Below are 16,954 nucleotides of genomic sequence, written 5' to 3'. Positions count from 1 at the left end.
GGTTCATCCCTGACATGCAGAGATTCTGTATAGGTGCCACACTGAGAAAACTGAATGGCAGTTTCTGGAGATCTCTCATCACATGCTACAAGGAATTACAGATTGTTGTCCTTCAGAAAGAGCCAGGTCTTCTTAGCACCTCTGAAAAATGAGGTGAATTTTAGCCAGGTGACCAATAGTAGATTTAGATGCTTGTAAGTATAAAACACTGGGCCATCTCAGAAATTATGGGAGAAAAAAAAAAAAAAAAAAAAAAAAATGACTGTCCAATAATATGATTGCGAAATCAGGGATTTTTGGGCAAGGTAAACTGTCATGTGTTAGCTTGCCTCTAAACCCAAATTTGTTTTCTGTGTTTCTGTGGGTAATCAGAGGATGTTATAAACTGAGTCATGCAGTTATTGACTTTAGCAAGCACACAACGGATATAAATAGAGAAATACTGGTGAGCCTTGGACAGAGAAAGAGATTGAGAGGTCTTCCAGCAAGGGCTGATAGAACACAGAGGCAAAAATGAAGACAAAGATGCTTTCTTTCCTTGGGCTACTATATGTTGCATATTCTTGTGCTTTCCCAATGGTTTCAGAAAAGGAAAAAGAAGATATGCAATTTGCTAAGGTGAGGACTACAGACAGAACTTAAGAAATAACCTCTAGATGATATAATGATATGATGAATATAATGATGCATTTATTATGTAGAGTATTTTATTAACAAATCTCTGTGTTTGGTTATAAATGTTTATATTCTAAGCTGCTGCTTTTTTTCCCCACCAGAAATATCTGGAAAAATTTTATGATTTTAAAGAAGAGAAAAATTATCTTTTTAAATCAAAGAACCTCAATCACATGGCAGAAAAAGTCCGAGAAATGCAGTCATTCTTTGGGCTGGAGGTGACTGGAGAGCTGAATCGCAAGACTCTGGACATGATGAAGCAGCCCAGATGTGGAATTCCAGATATCCGTGCATACAGCACCTTCCCACAGAGCCCTAAGTGGAGGAAAGAAGATGTGACATATAGGTAACATACAGCAAAGCATATTTCTCTGTACACTAGTGGGAAACTTTGTGAATATTAGGCAGAAGTAATGTCAATGGGTTCTTTACTATTTATTCCTTTCTTTCACCATATAAAAGACCCATTAAGGATGAAAGGACCGTGACTTGTGGGGACTATTCATATCTTTGCTTTAGGCTTTCAAACAGTTATGAAAAAAACCCCAAAGCAGCAAGTTATATTAGCTAGTTAACAGGCTACTAAATAGTATACTCAGGGGATGGAAAGGATACAACTGAGAGTATGTTAGTATTTCTGAAAGGCTGGAACAAGAACTGTGAAAAATTCCTCAGTTATGTAAGCAAATAATTTGAAAATAAATATCTCAAGATGCATAAATAATAATAAACACTGATTAAAATATTTGACCTTGATCCTGTGTGCCCCAGCCACATTTGAACTGATTGTTTCTAATTCCTTTCTCCTTATTCCACAGGATTTTGAACTACACTCCAGACATGCTACAAGCTGATGTAGATGAAGCAATTGCAAAAGCCTTCCAGCTCTGGAGCAGTGTCACCCCTCTGAGATTCACCAGGCTCTACAGTGGTCAAGCAGATATCATGATCTCCTTTGCATCTGGATGTAAGGGGACTGATGTGCCTGGTCATAGGTATTTGTAACTTTTTCTTACAAATGATAAAAAACATCACTTTCTTTTCCCCTTTTTTCTTAGTTCACGGTGACTTCTATTCCTTTGATGGTCCAGGAGGAACGCTGGCTCATGCCTACCCTCCCAGCAGTGGGATAGGAGGAGATGCCCACTTTGATGAAGATGAAAACTGGACCAAATTTACCACCTATAGTGGTAGGTAACCTTAAATATTGAGTTGCCTGGTTTTTATTAGACAGCGTTGTCTTGAAGCCACTTTTAAATCACAGATCCTATTGAAGTGGTTCCAGTATTTACTGAGGTGTAAAATGTCACTGTAATTTACTAACAGTCTTCTGAAGTTATTGCACAGACTGCACTTGCAGCTTCTGAAATTATCACAAAACACCAATATTGAGTGATCATGATGACATCATAAGGCAGGGAATATTTACCCTCGGGTAATGACTTTAAAAGTTGAAATATTGAGCTCTCCCTTTATTTTTATTTCTTTTTTTTTTTCCCCACTTAAAGAGATTGAAATCTTTAACATCCCCAAAGGAAAAAAATAATGTTGAGTTTGTTGGTAAATATAAATAAATACACTAGTGAAGTGTTCTGCTCTCCAGCAATGTCCAAGGGTGATATTACGTGGCCCTGGTCTTCGTGAAATAGTTAACAGGTGAATTCCACATCATTTATGATTTCCAAAATCTGACCAAAATGCCCTTATCCAATTTTCAGTCATTATTAGCATTAAAGAAATTTCGATTCCTTGTTGGCTGAAAAATTTTTGCGACGTGCAAAAGCTGTTCCCAGATTGGTTTTCTTGTGAGAAATGAACACTTAGAATTCAAAAATACTTTCTTCTCCAGGATGCCATAAAACCTCTGTACATAGATAAAATTTTCAGTTTCATTAAGAATATGAACAATACATAATATGTATTATATATGAGAGGATGCTGCCTGTGTTCCACTGTCATGCAAGAAAATCCATTTAGTTTTTCTTCTTTGTGCTGAATTTTTTTTAGGTTACAACTTATTTCTTGTTGCTGCTCATGAGCTGGGCCACTCACTAGGTCTTGGTCACTCCAATGTCTTCGGTGCTTTGATGTATCCCATATATATGGCCACGGATACAAGGGACTACAGGCTTCCTCAGGATGATATTGATGGCATTCAGGCCCTCTATGGTAAGAAAGAAGCATAATTTTTTGGTGGACAATGGATGAACATTTATAATTAATTTTACTCAACAGCTAAAACGTACAAAACTTTCTACCTCAAGAAGGATGCTGAGGTTTAATTTCCTGATACTAATTTTGGGCACATCTTTGTGGCTAAGAGCCACAGAAATAGAGACTGCAAACTAGAAACTGTAGGCTGTATCCATGCCTGTAAGTCAGAAGGTCCAAGAGGCTTTCTCCAGTGACACCAGAGGAACAGCCTGTGCCTATAGGTTTAAGCTGTTTTACCAATCTCTATTAAACTGTGAACTGAAAAAAGATTGGTTACATGTACAACTGCTCTTTGGAAATGGTGTTTTCTCTGCTTTAACTCCTGAGCACATAGAGCCTGAGAGACCAATGGCTTGTCAAGGCAAAACGATGCCAGGGACCATTTTGACAGTCAGCAGCACAGACAGCCAAGTTAAATTGTCCAGGAACTTTCCCTGGCATTAATTTAGTACTTGAATTTTAAACTGAAGAAACCTATGCAATTGGTTCCACATGGTACATCCTGAAGCTCTGCAACATGAAAAACTCAAGCTCACCTTCCAATTCCACACTTCTCTTTTTCCCAAAGGACCCCCCAGGGAATCTCCTGTCCTTCCAACCAAAGCTTTTCCCCCACAAGAACCAACTGAAACCACACCTGCAGAAGCACCAACTGAAATGTCACCCAGGGAAGAACCAACAGCAATGACACCCTCCAAAACCCCTGGAAGACCAGAGGACTGTGACCCTCATTTGACTTTTGATGCTATCACTACTCTCCGTGGGGAAATACTGTTCTTCAAAGGCAGGTAAGTGCCTTCACTTCTAGCAGCACCTTTTTGTGAGCCTCTGCTGTTACTGATGTCCTTTTTTGGGCCACTGGGCATAGTACTGGGTCAGAGTTTCACCACTTCTTGGCTTGGTGATACTGTGTTTTGATTAAACAAACTTCCTTTGATGAAGTGGGCCTGATTCCCTGTCTAAAACACATAATAAAGAATCATAACTTAAAAACTTAATAATTTTCAGGAAAGGGCATGAAGGAGTATCTCCTCCTTTAGTTGGGTATTTAAATGTCCCTCAAAAAATTTTAATGAACATTTGTAGCCAAACTGAAATTAATGAGGCAGCTGTGCCTGCCTTCACGGGATACAGGGAAGATAAAGCTCCAGCTGTCAGCAGTACCACAGGCATCACATGTTGCCTTGGGCAAAGCATTAGGGTCTCAGTGAAGAGGTCTACAGGGCCACCAGCTCTAGGTCCACCTGGAAAGTTGCACAAGATGACCCTCAGAGGTCCCTTCCAACCCCAACCTGTGGCCTCAGAGCAACCAGAGGTAAAGGGCAAGTGCTTAGGGAGACCAGGGCTGATATCTCTGCCTCACAGGGAGAACTGGCAGCCAGAGAGTAGAATTTAAAGTGCCTTTCTGTGCTACTGATCTCCCAGTGCTGTAGGACCACTGAAACACTGCTGTTTTCATTTCTATCAGCTACGTCTGGCGCAGAAGTCCTTATTTCTCAGAAATTGAGCACGACACCATCTCCTCATTCTGGCCATCACTGGCACCTGGCTTTGATGCTGCTTATGAGATTGACAAGAAGGACCGAGTGTTGTTTTTTAAAGGTATTTCTCTTACATTTCCATCCATCCTTTTTTATGAATTAATATGTTTACAGTTATACTGCTCGCTCGGATATATTTCTGCATGTTAAGTAACAATAATGGAACAAGCACAATGACAACAACAATAACAACAACAGTAATAATAATAGTAATAATAATGGTAATGATAGTAATAGACATTCTTAATATTTAAATAATTTTGTATTTTCAAAATGCTGCTACTATAATTAACTAATGCTGCTTCACAACAGCCTTGTACAATTTATTACTCTTCTTTTGTCAGTGTCAGGGAAGACTGTAGCTGAGACAAAATTAATTGCCTACATGAAGTTATTCAAATACATTTTTTAAGGTGCCAAAAACACATAGAAAATATATGGAGTTTTAACCACTGAGTATATGATACACTAATAAGTACAAAAAGTGGAAAATCCTACAGCTCTGAAATAGTCAAAGTTATGTGTGACCCTAAGAGTCATGTTATTAACTGGACATCTGTTTTATGTAGTGGCATTTACTACACAGAAAGCTCTGGGGTTTTAAAGAAAAGTAGCTCACCACCACCTCCTGCCCAGGGCTCCCTAACCTTTTCTGGTTTTCCTGCAGATGACCAGTACTGGGCTGTCAGTGGCTACAACATAGAGCCAGGCTTCCCCAGGCCTATTCAGAACCTGGGCTTCCCCACTAGTGTCAGGAAAATTGATGCAGCTGTTCATGATCAAAAGACCAAGAAAACCTATTTCTTTGCAGGCAACAAGTACTGGAGGTAAGATTCATTCTTCTTTTGCACAGCAGATAGTCAAAATACCTTTTAAAATGTCAAGTTATGTTTGAATTTGTAGAGTAAGTTTTAGTAAGTTTTTGGCCTCTTATTGTCAGAGTTCTCAAGTGGTATTAAGCTGCAATGAAGAGGCAATTGTGTCTTCTTGTTGAACAAATTCTGTAACATCTGAGATAAAGGCAACATGCATTTACAGTTACCTGCCTGAGACTAACAGACACAAGCAAATGAGTTGTTTTGTTTTTTTTTACTGTGAGGAAGCAGTATTATATAAAATTAGCATAAAAAGATAATGTGAGTAGGCTTTGTCATCATGTGTATTTATGCAGTAGATATTATGGGGATGAAGTGCTTTCTAAAATTTAGAAATTACAAATCTATCAAGAAAGGTATGAAAGGAGATTAAACTATTTACTTTTTAAGAAACAATGCAATTAAGCAGTAATGTTAACCCAATAATTCATCTGTATATTAGACTGACAAGTCATTATTACACCAGAAGTTAACATTTTGCTCATGGAGTCACTTAAAAAATCGGATGCTGTAAAATTAAAATATTGAGTTTTAATAATTATTTAAGTTTATTATTCAGTATAAGCCCTATCCAGCCTTATTATTAGTTTCAGGTAATGGAAGTGATCTATTTAGTCTGATGTTCTGAAAACAGCCTTGAGCAGGCCACTAAAATTGTAAATATTCATGCAGCCAGGATTTATACAGTTCTGTGAGATCATAGATGCTCACAGTTACTCGACTTTCAGGTGAGAGTAGGTTTATTTAATATAAATTCCACCTATTGTCAACAGTGATCATCTTTCTTTGTTGTTTTTATGCAATTTCTTTATTTAGTTTCAACGAAAATACCCAATCAATGGAAAGGGGATATCCAAGAAAAATAGCATCTGACTTTCAAGGAATTGGCCACAGAGTTGATGCTGCCCTTCAGAACAATGGTAACTAAACTGAAATGATAAATAATTTCCCCAGAGGAGAGGTAGAGTCAGCACTGGACAGTTTTAGAACTCAGCTTGACAAGATGCTGGGCCACCTCATCTAAACCATGTTCCCACCTAGAAAAGTTGAATTAGATGATCCTTGAGTTCCCTTCCAACCTGGCATTTTATCATTCTATGATGAAATTGAAATTTAATTTAATTAGAAACAAAAGACTGCCCACCAAAGCAAAAAAAACGTATGTTCTTCTAATACATACATGAAATGGCTGTTCTGATTTGCTTTTAAAATCACACAAGAAAATTGGAGGTGTTTGTCTATATGTATACAGCACGGAAATATTAATTTGACAATATTTTATTATTACAATTCTAGGACTTTTCTACTTTTTCCATGAATCAAACCAGTATGAGGTTGACATCAAGAGCAAGAAACTCATCCGTACAATGAAGAGCAACAGCTGGTTTAACTGCTAGATATGCTAAGTGATGGTTCAGGGTTGTATTCTGTATACCAGAAATGCTTTATCATGTTCTTCATGACTATGGTATAGACAATGTTATAGACAATACCAATCAGCTATTACTGTGCATCTGAGAGTCAAATGATGGCCTTTGATAATTCTAATTTAAAACATCTAGAAGTAAATCTTAATGTACGGTTTTAATTTATTTTTTTTTTCCAACTATTTATTAATCAAGTTGTTTCTGAGTAATAAAGTATTTTGCTCAAGTAGAGCATTATTTGTGTGTTCCGGTTCAGTCTGCTGGAGACAAAGCATCTGATACAACCACATACAAGCCTGAAGCATTTTAGAAGTGTTTGGTGTACACAGGGGGAAGCTGAAGAGAAGTGGAGGTAGATGGGCAATTCTAACTGGCAAAAAAATTACCAGGACAACAGAGAAGGGAAATGCAGATATTTAGGAACAAGGCAGGGGAGGTGGAAGAGGCAGGAGAAGATCCTGTATGAGGGTTCGGGAAGGGCTGTGGAGAAACTGGTGGCTGTGGCCTCACCTGCCCTGACCCCAGGTACTGGGGACAGAGGGGTCAGGGCAGCGATGGGGATGGGTGCCTGCTGGTAGATGGGAAACATGGCAATGGGCTCAGCAGACCCATGCTCCAGAGCTGTTGTGGGTAGTTTTGGTGGGCAGAGTTGTAGGTACAGCAGGACATGAGTGACCAGAGAAAGGGACAAGTGTTTGGTTTGGGGATGGAGACAGCACAGAGGCAGGGTGAAAAGTGATGGAGGTAGTGGTCCCAGGGTCCTGCTGAGCTGTGACCATGTGCCATGGCTGACTGTCCAACTTACAACACTGCACAAGAAACCACTGACAAGTACCACTTCCCAGAGCAAACAAGCCAAAGTGGTAAGAAAAAAAAGCCAGAAATTTATGTAAATACCAGAGACAAATCCTCCAGAGGGTGAGTAGTGAGAGACAAACAAAAGCACGTGGGCTTCCTCCATTTACCTTATTTAGGTCCCTGTCACAGAGCAATAGGTCAGTGACTAAAACACCCCTTGGGCTGTAAGAAAGCTTGGATGAAGTCTGTCCTCTCCTTGAAGGGTTTTTATCTTGTACATCACAACACTGCTATGATGATGTGATTGCACAAGGAAGTTGACTCCTCCTCACTATTCCTCTCTGGCAGAATTGGCAAAGGCAGCACGAGGGGATGGGAATGGCTGATGAGGGATGAGGACAGTCTTCCAGTTACCACAGCTCAAACCCTGTTAGGCAGAGGTGAAATTTGCTCCCAGTCTTCTGCACAGGGCAGATTCCTCAAGCATGTGGTCAAGACACCTACATATGTCACATCATCCATCAGAGCCAGAGGAAGCCTGGTCCACCCACAGACACTGTCCCACTGTGCTAGCAGAAAAGAGTGGGGATGGGCAGCTAAGATGCTGCCATGTCTGAGCATGGAAGACTTCTTCTCTTCCACGTTCTGCTCCCAATGCATGTTTTGTGCCATGCTAGATATGCACTGTGCACCACTAAATCAAGGCCTAAAACCAGCCTAGGTGAGAAATTAAGCCATGAATCTCAGTAAAACTTGGAAGCCAAGTAGGGACTGAACAGCTCAGTGTTGCGACAAGGGCAGGGGTGCACCATGATGTAGTCATGGACTGACAGCTGGGTGAGCTCACCTGGCAGCAGTCCAGGCAGTGCAGACACACAGGAAAACTGGTGTTGCCCCAACATCTGCTAGGACCTTTCTCAATAGCTTGCACTTTTTAAAGAGCCTGTCCAAAAGGAATTTCAGTCCGATGACTCCAGACACCTCCAGGGTGAGGCAGGGCACTTGCAAGTATTGCTTTTACATAAATAATGGAGTTAATTCCCCATGATTTTAAAAGTGCCATCACACTTCGATATTCTAACTAGATACCTGCTTTTATGTGAAGGCTATCTTCAGAAATCATGCCTTTAGGCTCTGGTTGTTGACTGAGACTTGAAAGTGGTTAAGGAGGAACCAAAAAGAATATTTCAGCAGCAGTGAAGCAGAACATTGATGATGTTTACAGTGACTCACCTTGGCCATTATATTAATTTTTTTCTCTTATATAAGGCTGGTACTGTTTTTTTATTAATGACCTAAAGGAAAAAGCAAAATTAAAATACTCTCCCCACCTCCAGCTATTAAGTAGCTTAAGCTACTATTAGCTGAAAAAATAATTTGTCTGTGAAGGACAATCTACAGAGTGTCCTGTGTTTTGTCCAACTTGGGCTATAAATGGATTCATGGGTGTATGGCATGGATTTCACCTGGAAAAGGGGACTAGTGAGATGTGTTAGCCATGGATTTCCCATCTGTTTTCTGTTTTGTTAATGTCTTAAACTTTAGCAATGAAAGAACATTATTTTTTGTTTCAGGAAAGCAATGGCATTCCTGACAAATGGTATAATGATATGTAAGTCAGATGGGTTTGGAAACAGGAGTGTTGGAGCTGCCTGTCTACACTTAGCGGGCAAAAGAGGGGGTTTTTGTAACCACAATTTTGCTATACCTCATAAATGACTGGTGGAACTAAAGGCCTCTTAGTTACCAGGGAAATTTGTCCATAAATATAATTTCAACTTCTCATCCTCTATGAATATGAACTTTTCCTGGAACCTGAGACTAGGCATACAAGAAAAGACACACACAAAAAACCCAGTTGCATCTGAAATTCTTGACTGCACAAGTGCTGTCCCAGACCCAGTCTCTTGCACATGAAAATTCAGAAAAAATATCTTAATAACTTTGCTGGCAGTTTGATATGACCCGTACAGAGTATTAGCTGTGCAAGCTTGTAACAGTACATACTAACATCAAAATGTCAGGAGCACAAAAAGCAGAGGTTTCTCTGGGAAGCATCTTCTCTCCTGGCACTTCAGTCACATGTACTGGGCACTCCAAGATGCTACAGCAAGGCAACAGGTTCCAGACCTGGACATCCAACAGCTCGGTCACCAGCACTTGCTCTGCAGCTGAAGTCTGCTTTAGTCCCACAAGCGGCTGCTTTTCGGGGAAGGAGAATGAGTGTATTACACAGAAGCCTTTGGAGATGCTGGGAGGAGGACCTGCATTGCCTCTTGCAGGCCTGATTTAAAAAAAAAAAAAAAAAAAAGTGGCTTGAAAACACCTTGTCTCAATTTTTATGAGTTTAACTGTGCTGAGAGAAGTCTTTTCATTTCTCTGGGAGACTTCCACGTTTTACTGCAGACAACAGGAATTTTCATCCAGGTGAGATCTGCACCAAAGGAAAATTGAGTAAAACAAGTATTACTTCAGCAAGCAGGGACTTCCAGCATTAAGCTTCTGATTTTGAAGGACTCTACCAGTAGAAGAGATGATGGCACTACAATGATCTCCAGAAGTACATGCTCCTGTATACACAGCTACAGAACAAACAAGCAAACACTAACCTAAACGAAACAACAACCTTGATATTTTTTTTCTACTTGTAATGTGCAGTTCTGCAACCTTCTGTGAATGTTTTTCACCTTAAGTGCTTCAATAGCCCATTTGAAATCAATAGTAACTTTGAATGGAAATCATTAACAAGACATTTTATGGCTTTTGAGAGCAAAACTACATTTAAAAACTAAAAGTTAATGACCTTATAAAAGAACCCTAAAGTTCTATTACCTTCTCATTAATCTTATTTCCATGTTGCAAGACCTGCACAAGGGTGGGATCAGATGAAAGACAGCATTATTCTTTTTTATGATAGGAACATTGTTTTGCATGTGTTCTGTTGCTGATGAGAAATTGTGAGAACCAGTTGTTCAGGGATTAAAAAGCTTTGTAAAGCAAACACACTATATAAATGGGAAGCAAGTGGGTGGCAAACTACAAACAAGAGTTGTCTAAAGGCAAGTGAAAATGAGAATGAAGGATATCCCATTTCTCCTGTTGTTATGTGCAGCCCTTTCTTGTGCTTTTCCTGCAGGCACAAGGCAGAAGAAAGAAGACATGGAGCTTATCCAGGTGAGGAAGGTACTTCTCTGGGGAGGAGATCTTGAGGAACTGTTGAGCACCCAGTCATTCTCTGGAGCTGGCAGATCATAGCTGACAGGCTAGTTCTGCAAATTCTAATAGTATGAACAACATCACTGAATATCTCAAAATAGAGGGGGGCTATAACGTGGTGAGAAAGTTTTCTTCAATCCTCACTTATTCTTGTTTTATTTTTTTTTTTTTTTTTTTTGTGGAGAACAATTAAAATTATGATGCATTCAATTCTGTGCTGATTTTAAAAATGATGAAACAGCTGAGTCAGTCTATGTTTGATTTGTAATCCAGGTAGAAATGAGATTATTTATGTGACTTCTGGAATTTTGAGACACAAATAAATATGAGACTCTTCATAAAATACATTATTTTTTCTGAATTATTACTGACAAAAAATATAGGGAAATGGGATACTACTGCTGAAATACTGTATTCAACCATGTATTTCAAACAGTTTCTGCACTGCCTGCTCTAAATGACTCTGGGTAACCCTAAAGTACAAAGTGGAGGGTACTTTACGAGAAAGTAATCCGTTTATTAGCCAAATGCTAATTTTTAATATATTCTGAGTAAACAAAAAACACTTATAGTGATAACATAATGCAAAAGGTCATCAATAGAAAAATATTCATGCAAGTTTTGGCATGTTACCCCTGTTCCCATGGAACAGAAAGAAAAGCAGGAAAGAGACAGGTCTGAAGTGGTGTTAGAATAAATTTTCACGACCTTCAAAAGCAAACACCATCAACAGTCCTAAAATGTTTCTGGTTTTGTTTTTCCTTTGTTTCATTAGAACTACATGGAAAGTCACTGTGGCTTTTAGAAAGATAGAGAATTTTTAATTTGGAAAAACTATAGTCAAATGATCCAAAAAATAACAGAGATGGAGGAATTCTTTTGGCTAGAGGTGACAGGGAAACCAGACTCTGGCACTTTGGACCTGGTACAGAAACATCTCTGTGGATTCCCTGACGTAGCTGGATTCTCCACCTTTGGAGGAGAACCAAAGTGGGCAAAACAAGTGCTGACATACAAGTAATTATATACATATATATATATATTGTGCATTTCTTACTGTAAAGACAGTGTGTTACATAGCATAAGTTGTAAGAACATAGCTTTTTTTTCTGTCCTGTATTTTAAAGGATATTGAACTACACACTGGACCTGCATCCAGCAGATGTCAATGGAGTAATCAAGAAAGCCTGAAGTGTTTGGAGCACTGGAATTCATCCAGAAAGACAGAGGTGATGCAGACATAATGGTCTCCTCTGCAGGCAGAGGTAAAACTCCACATAACCATTATGAATTACTCTCAGGTTGCTATATGGAGCAGTTGACCTGGAATTATTTCTTGTCATAGCTAACGTGTGCAAAGTTCAGTGTGAGGCTGAACAAGCAAACAGAAACATGAACAACAAGAGGCTTAGGGCTTGTGGGATATCCCCAGGCTTACAGCATTTTGGAGTGGGTAACTCCAGTAACACTCCTGGGATTAGTCATGTGCTTTGTGTGAGCTAAATAAATTCTAGACAGACTCCAGGCTTGTATTTCTGGCACTGCCCTCAGGGTAGACTTACCAGCAGCCGACCATCTTTAATAAGGAGTCTTACAGACATATCCTCTTCTAGTCAGCTCCTCTCTTCCCACTCATATCCACTCCCTAAACAGATACCAACACATTCCTAAACATATCCACTCATCTGGGTTATGCAGAGTGTGCAGGCACCACATGTAACCTCTGTGTCCATAAATCTTGTTTTGGAGACTACAATCAAGGGTTTACAGTCTTCCCAGGATCTTTCTTATGCCATCAACACTTAAAATACCAGTCAGGTTCAGGTTACCACCTGATGGCTGCTGACACAAAGTTCATGAAAATTTTACCTCACAAACACAATAAGGAGATATATACTGTCAACCTAAACCAAGTTCTCCTCCTCCCTTGTAGCATTAGCATGTAAATGTTCACCCACTTCTTGAGGGAACCAAGACTTTACTTCTAATATAAGTTCAAATTTTCCTATGTTTTTCCTGTGAAAAACAGAGGTTTTCGCAGATCTATGTGAAAGGGGTATTTGAATATCCACAAAATCAGCAGAATAGAGAGCTCTGTGCATGGCTGAGATCTGTTACCTCTCTAACCCCCAATCATCTGTGTATGGGACTTGGTCCTCAGATCCCAATGACTTTATCCCCTTGGATGGCCCAGGAGGGTCCATTGCTCATGACCTATGCTCCCAGCAAGGACTTTGGTGCAGATGCTCACCTTGATGAGTATGAAACCTGGACCAAAAGCACAGAAGAAATTAACTTCTCCAGGCTCTTCCTGAAACAGGTTGTACATGAAATCAAGGGTGCAGTGTCTGTCTCCTCTCTTTAAAAAGTGCTTAAAAATGGGGATTATTTCCACAGCTATGAGAAGCCTCTAAGCCCCCTGGTTTAAAGGCCCCAGCTGAACTTCTGCCACAGACTGTGTGGAGATTGATATGGAGGGAGTTGAGAGACCTTGCAAACCCCTTCTCCCCACTCCTCTAACCTGCTTCTCTCTCCCAGCACAGTTACATCACAGCACTGGTCCAGAGCCCTTCTCTCCCACTGATTTCTGCAGGTACTACAGATCATTTCCTTGTGCTCTACTGTAATTATTTATTTTTCTTTCTGACTAGAATTTAATCTCCAATTGAATTTCCCATAACATTTTCTTAGGCAAGCAGTTTTGAAAGCTTCTGACCTACCTCATGTCTTTCATGTTTTCAGGACTAATGAAGACATAGCTCTCCTACTATCCGTGTTGTTTGTTGTTTTCAGGTACAAATCTGTTTTATGTTGCTGCCTATGAGTTTGGCCACTCACTGGGACTTTTCCATTTCCAAAACTCCAATGCTCTGATGTACCCGGCTTATAGGAAATTTGACCATTCCATATTCTGCCTTCATAAGGATGATATTAATGGCATTCAATACCTTTATGATAATTCATAATTATTAATCAAGTGGTGCTTATAATTTCAAAGACTTTGGAATACCTTTAAGTGACATTTTTGTGTACTGAGTTCTGACTTTTAATTTCTTCCATAAACTGCTTCTTCTAGGACCATCTTCTAACATCCCACAATGATCAGAGGGAATCTGCTGAGATAAAAGAGCAAACTGAGGCAAAAGATCCTGCCCTGCCAAACACCTGTGACCCCAGTTTAACTTTTGATACTGTCACTACTTTCCGTGGGGAAAAAATGATACTATTTTGACTAAAGAGTTCATCTGTTCATCTGTATCAGGTTAGAGGAATCCCAGCATGGAAATTGCCTTCTTTCCACTGACATTACAGGGAACTTAGGGTAAGAAACTCAATTTACATGGCTGGGTTTAGTCAGATAAATCCTGCCCCGCTTGCCATGATGTAAGTTCATTTATTAGTGTGTGCAAAGTCTGATTTTATTTAAAACTTGTTCTATCTTATGTAAGGCATTTTTGGCACAAGCATCCTAAAGTCAGAACAGCTGATTTTAATCGAGTATCATTCTGGCCACGGCTGCCACCTGGTGTTGATGATGCAGAAGAAATTCCTGAAAAAGACAAAACTATCATTTTTAAAGGTAAACCTTTGCCTTGTTATTTTCCTGTGCTGGCTTTCCAAGTAGCCTGGAGAGCTTGTGTCTGGTTTAGTAAACATTTAAGCTCCTGTAGGAATTCAGTGTCTTTAATTTATTTCAATTATTTGGTGAATTTCAATGACAAAGATAACAAAATATCCAATATAAGGAACACATATCTTATTTTTTTATGTCAATATGTCAAAATGTTTCTTTGACAAAATGAATATAGGTTTCTTTTTCTGTAAAATTGTTTCTTGACTTCAAAAATTATGATACATACTTCTTGCTAGCTTGCAGAAAAATAACCTAAGTATGAAGGACAAGTGAAATTTCAGTTTTCATAAGATTTTCCTGGATGTTTTTTTTGATTCTAGAGCTAGCATGTAGAATGTTTTAAAGGAAACAATATTTTTTTCTCTGCATTTTTTCATTAAAAGATTAGCTTTTATGAAAAGTATTGTGTCATACCTGGAAGAAGATTCTAATAAGATGCTTTATCAACTTTTCATGATGGGAGTGAATTCTAGGTTATGAGAGGAGATACTTGCTGGATACCCCCAAGAAATCTACAGCCTGGGCTTTTCAAAGTATGTTCCTAAAACTGATGCTGCTTTTAATAATGGAAATGAAGGGAAAATGTATTACTTCATAGTGGGCAAATTTTGGAGGTAATATTTCCTGTGCTGCTTTCCTAAATAGAAGCAAACATCATCACATGATCAATCTCCTGTCATGTTTTAGGATGGATTAGTCACACAATTTTGGTAATTTCTTTCAGTGTCACAACTGGCTATAGAAAAACATTTGAAAAAGTCCTGTGCTGAAATTGTGGTTTTAGCTTTCCTTTTAGTAGATTTAAATAGTTAGCCATTTATTTACTTTCATTTTATTTTTATAATAAAAAAAGAAATGGGGAAAAAAAAGAAATCCTACATCTCCACAAAACAGGTCAGGAAATCAGTCAGAACCTTACTTTTTATATCAAGGATATAAAGATATTTTGATATTTATTTGATATAAAAGTATATCAAAGATATAAAAAGTGGTCAGAAGCAGTATTCTGCTCTTTTTCCAGTTCATAAATCTGCTGATAAATGCCACATATTACAAAGAATTATTTGTTCTACATGTTTATTTCCTCAATGAAGTCCAGACTGTACTGCTCTGGTTTGTATTACAGGACATACATTTCTGATATCTGAAGGAGGTGCTCCTGTACCAGAAGCAGTAGGTAACCTGAACTTTTGCAGACGAATGACACAATTTCTCTTTCCTACCAGCATAATGCTCAGGTCAGAGATCATCCTGCAGTACCTGGTCAGCAATATATTTGAAGTTCAAGCAGATGAACAGACTTCTACATTTTGGTTCAAACTCTCCCAGACTGAAGGGATTCAGCTAAGCAGTTTGTCTGATCTTTCAGTCTCTTGCTCAGCAAAGGTATCAGAAGGAAAATGCTCTCAGAACACTTCTTATTCCAGCACTGAGAGATATAACTGCCTGCTATAAGTAACGTAAATAAGATTACTTAACTTGTAATTTTAGAAAAAAATTAGATTGTTCTTGATAAACATTTCTTACAGAGAGGGACCACAAAAGCAATGTTTTTATAATCTTACGAATCTAACATGTTTGAGATAAGATTATCTGTACCCTTAGGTACAGCCTCGTAGAAAAAATATTTAGAGGATTTATGATGGTGGCTGAAAATATTAGGTATTCTTAGATGTACCTTGAAGCAGAAATAGAGATGAATCTCGCAGTGAAGCTATGTATAGAAATAATTATTTATGGCACATCATGTGTGCCTTGGCACTACCTAAATGATACTGAAAGTCTTCAATGAGCTAAGTTAGTTGTTGGTAGGTAGAAGATAATGAGGAGAACTGAATTAATTGGGAATTGATTTCAGTTTTCATTGGCACTGGGTTTTTTATCATTTTTCTCAGTTTTGGTAAAAGAAGTCAGTCTATGGACAAGAATCCCATGATGATAAGAGATGTGTTTCCAGGAATTAATGGGAAGATTGATGCCATTTTACAACATGAAAGCAAGTAACTGTTCTTAATAAAATTTGTATGAAGTGCTCAGGGTTACAGAGCTGAGAGTGCTTTGACAGAGAGACATTTCTGAATGCTGCTCACAGCCCTCAGGAGAACCCACAAGACCCTGAAACAGTCATATAATGTTCCCATGCTTCAGTTTAGCCCCTTACAAAATAGTGGTGATTTATCTTCAGTGCCAGGCTGAAAACCACTGCACAGCTGGAATGGCCACCTCTTAAGGGCTGGCTGATGTGTTTGTATCATGTGAAGTGCACCTGACACCCTGAAGAGCAGCAATCAAGAGAGTGGTGTCTCTGCTACATGAGACCTACCTGCTCTGAGCAAGGCTGCCACTGCCACTGCCACTGCTGCTCTGCCACAGCCTGGCCCTCTGAAATGGCACTGCCTTGAAGGTAATCACTGGCAATAACTTCTCTGGTGTCAGGGAGAGTATTACTTAGACAGGAAGATGCTGGAAGAGACTCAAGGGTTTCGTCCAGAGAGACCACTGGAATTTAGTTCCCCCTTTTTTAATGATACTGGAAGTAGATATTCAGATCTTGAGAAAGGTTTGCTATCTCTA

General features: G+C 39.0%; 1 protein-coding gene and 1 pseudogene across 1 annotated transcript; both read left to right on the top strand.

The window, feature by feature from the left end:
• Positions 1-442: 442 nt before the first annotated feature.
• LOC139791938 (stromelysin-1-like) lies at positions 443-6,827 on the top strand. Its single transcript, XM_071734483.1, has 10 exons — positions 443-618; positions 777-1,021; positions 1,494-1,642; positions 1,734-1,865; positions 2,683-2,844; positions 3,458-3,677; positions 4,358-4,491; positions 5,098-5,257; positions 6,122-6,225; positions 6,602-6,827. The coding sequence occupies exons 1-10, from the start codon at positions 514-516 to the stop codon at positions 6,700-6,702; spliced, it is 1,512 nt and encodes a 503-aa protein (XP_071590584.1). The 5' UTR covers positions 443-513; the 3' UTR covers positions 6,703-6,827.
• Positions 6,828-10,485: 3,658 nt separating this feature from the next.
• On the top strand, positions 10,486-16,441 carry LOC139791799 (stromelysin-1-like; annotated as a pseudogene).
• The last annotated feature ends 513 nt before the right edge of the window (positions 16,442-16,954 follow it).

This window comes from Heliangelus exortis, chromosome 1, assembly GCF_036169615.1.
Source record: "Heliangelus exortis chromosome 1, bHelExo1.hap1, whole genome shotgun sequence".
Taxonomy (NCBI): domain Eukaryota; kingdom Metazoa; phylum Chordata; class Aves; order Apodiformes; family Trochilidae; genus Heliangelus; species Heliangelus exortis.
Note: the sequence above shows the minus strand (reverse complement) of the source record. Positions and strands in the feature narration are given on the sequence as shown.